The 9,484-nt window shown below is 32.8% G+C and overlaps 1 protein-coding gene across 1 annotated transcript; it reads left to right on the forward strand.

Moving 5' to 3' along the window:
• Positions 1-3,304: 3,304 nt before the first annotated feature.
• Positions 3,305-9,088, forward strand: LOC130803315 (receptor protein kinase TMK1). The gene is made up of 2 exons (XM_057667515.1): positions 3,305-5,901; positions 8,280-9,088. The coding sequence occupies exons 1-2, from the start codon at positions 3,582-3,584 to the stop codon at positions 8,798-8,800; spliced, it is 2,841 nt and encodes a 946-aa protein (XP_057523498.1). The 5' UTR covers positions 3,305-3,581; the 3' UTR covers positions 8,801-9,088.
• Positions 9,089-9,484: the final 396 nt, after the last annotated feature.

Below are 9,484 nucleotides of genomic sequence, written 5' to 3' on the forward strand. Positions count from 1 at the left end.
ATATTTCAATTTTAGACACAGTTGTATATATTTAGTTGTTATTGTATGACTCTAAGAGTCCTTTGATTTTACTACCCCCTTTTGTTATTGTACGACTCGAATCTGAATTTTCAGGGTCTGAAAATTTTGGATTCTTAATTAGGCATGCCAAGTTTGATGAGTCTAGGGTCGTAAATGAGTCTTTATTTAATTATTCATACTTAAACTTTTTACATTTCAATGGATTTATTAAAACGAAAATGGGTCTATGGGTTGTATATAAGTCTAAATTGAGTTCAAATTATATGAAAACATCTTTAGAACGAACTTACAATCAACTTTGAGTTATATAATACGTGGCTCTAGAGCGGGTGTGAGATGTATCTAGCAGATTTGGGTTAGAAGACTTTAGATGCAGACCCAAACACAAATCCACTGGATATCAAAATATAGGACCCAAATCTTGAAAATAGGGGTGGGTGTAGGCGAGTCCAATATGATCTTGGAGTTGGACAGATGACCATTCCTAATACTCACCAACATATACTTAAATTATATTAATTAATTTAATAATTGATTGCATCAAATAATTATATAGAATTCATTGTCAAATCAATTGGTCAAGTGTACACATGTTTATGTTTGTTTGGGGAAAAAATAGAAGTTCAAAGGGCAAGCCTATGAACTACATCATTACATTCACAATAACAAAAGTCAAAAGAAATAAACTCAGAGCTATTTGAAGCATAAAGACTAAAGAGCATTATCAATCATAACTTGGGAAAGAAGGTCACGTTGGCGTTCCTGTCAAAGAGCCTCAATAACAAGATTTGCATCACCTTCACAAATTCCACCTGTGGTTTATTGTTAATCGAATGGGCCACCCCGCAGTAGTATCTTGGCATGTTCAACAAATTACATGTTCTTGGTCGTCTCTTGCAAGTTATTGCAACCACTACCTCCTAAAACATCACATTATCATCATCATTCTATTCAATATATTTAGCTCATAAAAAAACTTTGGACAGAATCTGAAAAGGAAAGAACGGCGACAACTCATACCCATAACGGAGAGCGCGATTAAAGGAGTCCCCTGGCTCGAGAAAGATAAAGAGACGTAACTATATAGGAAAGATAAATTCTACTTATGTTTGTTGCGGCATCGTAGTTTAGCTTAACAGATGTCTGATGTGGTGGTATCCAATTTGCTTTCTCTCTTTTCTTCTTATCATGATCAGTTCAATCTAATTTTTTAAAGTCCACTAACCGTTCATTTGCTCTCTAGAAACAAATTTCAGCCGTTGACAAACAAATTAATATTGAATTTTTTATTCGTTGACAACAGTTCAATCAACCAAACATCTTTAAAATGAGAGAGTTTAGTCAAATTTATTTTTACAATTCAATTGAAATAATTTTTTAAGAAGCCTTTTATATATATATATATATATATATATATATATATATATATATATATATATATATATGTATATATATATATGTATATGTATGTATACATATATATATATATATATATATATATATATATATATATATATATATATATATATATATATATATATATATATGTATGTATATATATATATATATATATATGTATATATATATATATATATATATATATATATATATATATATGTATATGTATATATATATATATATATATATATATATATATATATATATATATATATATATGTATATATATATATATATATATATATATATATATATATATGTATATATATATATATGTATATATATATATATATGTATATATATATATATATGTATATATATATATATATATATATATATATATATATATATATATATATATATATATATATATATATATATATATATATGTATATATGTATATATATGTATATATATATATATATATGTATATATATATATATGTATATATATATATATATATGTATATATATATATATATATATGTATATATATATATATATATGTATATATATATATATATGTATATATATATATATATATATATATGTATATATATACATATATATATATATATATATATATATGTATATATATATATATATATATATATATATATATATATATATATATATATATATATATGTGTGTGTATATATATATATATATATGTATATATATATATATATATATATATATATATATATATATATATATATATTTATATATATATAATCTTGTATCAATCATGACCTACATACCATGAATATTGAGCAAAATAACGAGGAACACATATATCCTACAATTTTATTGTGGAAGGCATATGTCCTACAACTTGAGAAATAAGTAAAATGGTAGTATTTGTATAATTGTGTATCCATATCTACTACAACTATATATGTTGATACTTAAAGCTTTGATTTTTTTTTTTCTTATCCAGATATGATTGGTTAAGATGTAGGCCAAACAATACACAATAATTTCAGGACCAAAACTCCTACTACACCATGTGCAGCATTACCTGTTGTCAAGCTGAGCCCTGGGATCAGCACTACTTTCCATATCATTGATTCATTAAAAAAAGTACAATAAAATAAAATAAAATAAAATTCATTAATAGCCAAAATCTTAAAAGAGTTTGTTGAATTGTTGTCACTCATGCTAATGAAGCAAACTAAAACCTTTTTATGTATTTTACGGGACTTAATCGCGGTTTGGTCGCGTGTTTTATGTGACTGAATATACTAAAATTCACAGTAAATTTTAAATGATTCTTATTTTTCGCTTGATTATCAGAATTGATCATATAATGTATCGTTGAAAAGCTCTTAAAGTCTAGTTTTAGACATCGCAAATCTTGTATTGATGCAATTTTTCTATAAAAAGTTATGGTCAAAAAATTAAACATGTATTAAATTTCAACACAAGCAATTTTTAAATGATCGTTATTTCTCGTTCGATTATCGGAATTTGACAAATAATGTATCATTGGAAAGATCTTGAAGTATAGGTTTTATTGCCGCAAACATTATATTAATGTTATTTTCTATCAAAAGTTATGGCGAAAAAAGTGAACATGTATCAAATTTCAACACAAGCAATTTTTTAACATGTATCGTCACCAATATTTACTAAATCATTTTGGTGATTGTTTGCATTTGCCATAGTGTTTCGATATTGAATTTTAATCCGTCAAGTGTTTTTAAATAAATATCAAAGAGATAAAATTACGATAAATCATGAAAAGTGGTAATACAGTAAAAAAGGTGAAGACTTTGTAAATCTATAAAGAATAAAAGAGATTAATCGAAACTATTACGAAAAAGTAAAACCCTAAATTTAGATGCCAATTAAAATTAAATGAGAGCCGGGAATACATTGTAGGCTGTAGCCTCATCTTTCTCCTTGCAGTTTGTGCTTTTCCAGTTCTGCGACACCCCACATTCATTCATGTGCTTTCTCTCTCTTCCTTCCCTCTCTTTCTTCCCTTAGAAAGCCTGCTACACATTTTCCACTTCTTTTCTTTTTCTTTTCTTGGGTTTCCATCTTTAATCCCTCTGCCAAAAGCTACTAACTTTAGTAGGTAGTACTAGAATTAGAAGATGAGGAAGAAAAACAGTGTTGTTGGGCATTTATTTTTGGTAATTTTATCACTTGGGTTGTGTTTATTTTGCTCTAATAATGTTGCAGTTTCTCAAGCAACTGATGATGATGATGCTTCACTTATGTTAGCTTTAAGAAAAAGCTTAAACCCACCTGAATCTCTTGGATGGTCCGACCCAGATCCCTGTAAGTGGAGTCGGGTATCATGTTCACAGGATAATAAAGTGACCCGGATTCAAATTGGGCACCAAAATCTTGAAGGTACTTTACCCCCTAATCTTTCTTCTCTTACTTCTCTTGAAAGGTTAGAACTTCAAGGAAATAGAATTACTGGTGCTATTCCTAGTTTAAAAGGTTTAAGTTCATTGCAAGTTGTTATGCTTAGTAACAATAATTTTAGTTCAATTCCAAGTGATTTTTTTGATGGCTTAACTTCACTTCAAACTCTTGACCTTGATAATAACCCTTTTCAAGGGTGGGAAATCCCTGAATCTTTGAAGAGTGCTTCAACTTTGCAAAATTTTTCTGCTGTTTCTGCTAATATAACTGGTAAAATACCCGGGTTTTTCGGGCCGGATGCTTTTCCGGGTATGGTTCATTTGCATTTGAGCTTTAATGATTTGGAAGGTGAATTGCCTAGAAGCTTTGATGGGTTTCAATTGCAGTCATTGTGGGTTAATGGACAGAAAAGTGGTAAACTTGGTGGAAGAATTGATGTGATCCAAAATATGACTTCTTTGAAGGAAGTTTGGTTGCAAACAAATGCATTTTCTGGTTCATTGCCTGATTTTTCAGGGTTGAAAGATCTTCAGGTTTTGAACCTTAGAGATAACATGTTCACAGGACCTGTTCCCTTGTCTTTGATGAATTTGGAGTCTCTTCAAGTTGTGAACTTGACTAATAACTTGCTTCAAGGGCCTGTTCCGGTGTTTAAGAGCTCGGTTTCCGTTGATTCTGTTGCTTATTTGAACAGTTTTTGCTTGCCAAAGCCTGGTGATTGTAGTCCACAAGTAAATGTGTTGCTTTCTGTTGCAAAATCGATGGGTTATCCTACTAGACTTGCTCAATATTGGAAGGGGAATAACCCTTGTGTTGAATGGTTTGGTATCACTTGTAGTAATGGTAACATTACCACGGTTAATTTAGAGAAAATGAATCTCAATGGAACTATTTCTCCTGAATTTGCATCCCTTAAGTCATTGCAAAGGCTTATTCTTGCAAGTAATAACCTCACTGGTACCATCCCACAAGAGCTTACTACTTTGCCAGCTCTTACTGAGCTCGATGTATCGAACAACCATCTTTATGGGAAAGTTCCAACCTTTAAGAAGAATTTGATTTTACATACTCAAGGTAATCCTGACATTGGAAAGGATGCTCCGACTCATGGTCTAGAACCTTCTTCGCCCTCAGGCTCAGCTGATGGACAGAGTGGTAATTCTAGTTCAGGGAACAAATCAAAACTTTCTACTGCTGTAATTTTAGCTATATGTGTTGCTGCAGTTCTGTTTTTGGTTATATGTGGTGTGTTGGGATTTTGTGTTTTCAAAAAGAAGCAACAAAAGTTCAGGAGGGTTCAAAGTCCCAATGCTATGGTTGTTCATCCTAGACACTCGGGTTCTGACAATGATAGTGTTAAGATTACAGTTGCTGGATCTAGTGTTAGCGTAGGAGCGATTAGTGAGAGCTACACTATTCCATCGAGTGAGACAGGTAGCATTCAAATGGCTGATTCCGGGAACATGGTTATTTCCATCCAAGTCCTCAAAAATGTGACAAATAACTTTAGTGAGGATAATATTTTGGGACAAGGAGGGTTCGGAACAGTTTATAAAGGTGAATTGCATGATGGGACAAAGATTGCTGTTAAGAGAATGGAGTCTGGCGTGATCGCAGGCAAAGGGCTGAATGAATTCAAGTCTGAAATTGCAGTTTTGACCAAGGTTCGACACAGGCATTTGGTCGCGCTTCTTGGGTATTGTTTAGATGGCAACGAGAAGCTATTGGTATACGAGTACATGCCTCAAGGAACCTTGAGCAGGCATCTATTTAACTGGGCAGAGGAAGGGTTGAAGCCTCTTGAATGGACTAGAAGATTAAGCATTGCCTTGGATGTGGCTAGAGGTGTTGAGTATCTCCATACGTTAGCCCATCAAAGCTTTATACACCGAGATCTAAAACCTTCTAATATTCTTCTTGGAGATGATATGAGAGCAAAAGTTGCTGATTTCGGTCTTGTGCGTTTGGCCCCAGAAGGAAAGGCCTCAATTGAAACTCGAATTGCTGGAACCTTTGGATACTTGGCACCCGAATATGCAGGTAACTTCTTTTTATATATTAGTTGCAGCTATCTCTACCGTGTATTATGTTCTTTGAACCCTATAAACTTTGAGACTTTACTTCACTAAAGTAATAGCCAAGGGTCAATCGGAGACAATCTCTTTGTTGTCACTAACCAGGATAAGATTGCACACATTTGACTCCCCAACCGCACCTTAGGTGGAATCTACTTGATGGCATTGGGGTGATGAAGTGTTGTTGTATACTTCACTAAAATAAACTATATGTTTAATCTATCGATCTTTGCTGCCACTGTTAGAAATGTTCAATAATCAAGTGAATATTTTGTAAGTCGTTTAACGTGATTAAGTGAGTATACAACGAGACGTTAATTTAGTTTACATTGAGTAGCGTTTAAGTTTTACTAGAGACCAATCCTACTGGGCACACTATATCAATGTGTGAGATCATTTTGTATATTTGAATCTATATTAATCTAGATTCATGTGACTAATCTAGTAAGACTAAATATTAGTCATAATCCTGAATATAATATAGTGGTTATATTAATTTGTTGTTTAATAGTAGTATAACTCTTACATTCATTGTGGCTAATTATATGGTAGGATTAATGAGGTTATTAATCCTAATTTTGTAACCTAAGGTAGAAAAGATGAATAGTCATATTTATTTTTGCCATTGATTATAAAAACCTATACTAATAGATGATATAAGGAGGTATGCGCATATATTCACCGTGGAATGAGTATTACTTGGAAGGAGTATTACATGAGGTTTCACATATAATGTTATGTGATAATTTTCTTTGATTTTCAATTTTTAAGACTAAGAAATTTTACATACGTGGTCTTAACAAATTATAAGTGAGGTCAAATACAATAGTTATATACACACAAAATTAGTTTAAGAAAGGTTCTTAAACGGCGTACTAGTATGCGGGGTCTTACGAGACATTGTTGGTAGACTACACTAGAGGAACTTCATTTGCGGTTCTTGTCTCGTGATTATATTTTGCTAGTGGATTCACGCTACAAAGGTATAATCTTTCGTCCCAATATTTACTTGTTTCATTTCATGTCAATAATTGGGTCTTGGAAAGGTTTTAATTTTTCGCATGTTAAAAGTTAACAGTACTAGAACCCTACGGCCACCATTTATCTTGCAACTCTTAGCTCACTCTATATTTCATGTAAAATATCTTTTGAGTGCAGAGTTCTTAACTCATAACTAACCAATCTAGTTTTTGCATTGTTACTCAAAACTAACTAGCACTACACTAATATTTAGAAGTAACAAAAAATCGATTTTTATTTTTGAAGCGAGTACCGTAAGTGATTGTAAAAAGTGTGGTTGAACAGTAAGATGTAGCCTTGGTTTCAAAATTTTTATGGTTCAATAGTTCTATGCCGACCTCATTTTATGGGATCAAGGCGTTGGCATTGTTATTGTATGATTGAAGAGTACTGCCACTATATTTGGAGAGTTTCCCCAGCAAAAATGAGAGAATCATGACCGTTGGACTTACAAGAACCAACAATATCAAGACATTATGGAGAAAAGCTAGCCAGTAGAATAGGACTCCAAGTAGGAATTCAGAACATGGCTTCTATTCACAAAATTACAAAACGCGGAATTAACTTTCTCTTGACATGTTGGAAATTTCGTTTATAATGTCCTGATTTAATAAATAATATTGGGTCTTATTTTTTGTGAATTTATAATTACTTGTGAGGCATTAATTTAAACGAAACAAAGTAAGAAGTCACTTGTAAAATATGAAAACTCATCATGGCCTGGACTCACAGCCAGTCTTGCTCAAACAACATTTTGCCTGGTTTTCAAAATTTGAGTACTCAAAACGTTAATGCTGTTCGAATTTTAACAACTCTGATTCGTTCTGGTGATAAATACGTTTTGAATCCACCTTTTGGTGTTTGTCAGATTTTTCATAAAACATAAGAAACTTTGCGTTACCCTAATCCCCTAAGGGGCTCAAGCAGTCCCACCTAGGAAGGGTTAGGGGGAGGGCCTGCATGCATGCAGCCTTGTCCTTGTAATTTCATATTTGTCATAGAAAGTGAAGCAAGTTGTTATCAAAAACCGTAACCTGATACCGTAGACATTGTCGAATCTTAGGATCTTATATTCTCTTGCCGATTAATACAACAATTCTAAATGAACTATAATGCTTATGTTTTGGCTTTCTTGACTTAGATGTCTTTTGGGTTAATATAATTTTTATCCATGGTTTTTGCAAACAAAAACCTTTTTCCAAATAGCAGAATCTGTTATTGACCTGATGATCGTTATTTTCAGCATTATATAATCTTAACTTCTGTGTAGTTAATTTTTCCTTCTTCGAACTTGCATCAAAAATGATCATTCTACCTCCACAGTAACTGGACGAGTCACCACTAAAGTCGATGTCTTCAGCTTTGGAGTAGTGTTGATGGAGTTGATCACGGGGAGGAAAGCTTTGGACGAGACGCAGCCTGAGGAAAGCATGCACCTCGTGACGTGGTTCAAGCGTATGCACAACAACAAGGAAACTTTCCGCAAAGCAATTGACTCCAGCGTTGACCTTGATGAAGAAACTCTCGCCAGCATCAGTACAGTCGCAGAATTGGCGGGTCACTGTTGCGCAAGGGAGCCGTACCAAAGGCCGGACATGGGCCATGTGGTCAATGTCTTGTCATCTTTAGTAGAGCTCTGGAAACCTACCGAATCCAACTTTGATGACTGTTATGGTATTGATCTTGAGATGTCTTTACCTCAGGCTTTAAAGAGATGGAAGGCTTCCGAAGGTACAAGTCAAGCGGAATCTTCATCGTCTTCCTTTGTTGATAACACTCAAACTAGTATGGTTGCTCGGCCTTATGGTTTTGCCGAGTCCTTCACTTCAGCTGACGGACGATGAGGTGCTAGTAAATGATGAAGAATATGATCACAAAGTTATGCTTTGTTCTGTTTTTCCATTACACCCTGAAATTGGGAGTGTATGGATTTGGAAAAACATTTGAGATGTGTATTGTTTGGTGTTATTTTCTTTGTTTTTCTTTAGATGTATATGCATTAGCCCTTTTGATCCTTCTTTTTTAATTAATTTCCTGTGGTTTTCATCTTGGGATGAATTCTTCTTGTAACTCATGGTTTGAGGTGAGACTATCATAGTATTCAATTTTAAGTCTTCTAAGATTGATCAAAATGTTGCTAATCCAGTTGCTAATGTGGATTACAACTGATTTCTTTGTGACTCCCCCTGTCATTATTCATTGGACCCACAATTGTTTTATTGAACACAAATTCTTGTGAGAGATGGTTTCTTTAAATGACCATCTTTGATTGGGTTGGTCCATAAAGAAAAATATAGAGTAAAGTAGATATTAAGCTTTAATAGAATAGGCTTAAGAGACATCTTTAAAAGAGACAGTCTTTCAGGAGATTGGTTGTTTATTGAAACTTTGCTCTGGTCAAACAACCAACTTTGAGAACTCTCATCCTCAGGTTTCAAAGAGGAATTTGGCAAGCAAGGATGAGAATTGTGAGACATGATGAGATTTGATTGAAAATTGATGGTTGAGAGTTTAAATTTTTTTTAGTA

Source organism: Amaranthus tricolor, chromosome 2 (genome assembly GCF_026212465.1).
Source record: "Amaranthus tricolor cultivar Red isolate AtriRed21 chromosome 2, ASM2621246v1, whole genome shotgun sequence".
NCBI classification, from domain to species: Eukaryota; Viridiplantae; Streptophyta; class Magnoliopsida; order Caryophyllales; family Amaranthaceae; genus Amaranthus; species Amaranthus tricolor.

What these genes read in the sequence shown, in the direction of transcription:
- LOC130803315 (XM_057667515.1), top strand. Translation starts at nt 3,582, where the DNA reads ATGAGGAAGAAAAACAGTGTTGTTGGGCATTTATTTTTGGTAATTTTA. An exon ending in CTTGGCACCCGAATATGCAG is followed by an intron (nt 5,902 to 8,279) that starts GTAACTTCTTTT and finishes CTACCTCCACAG; the next exon opens with TAACTGGACGAGTCACCACT.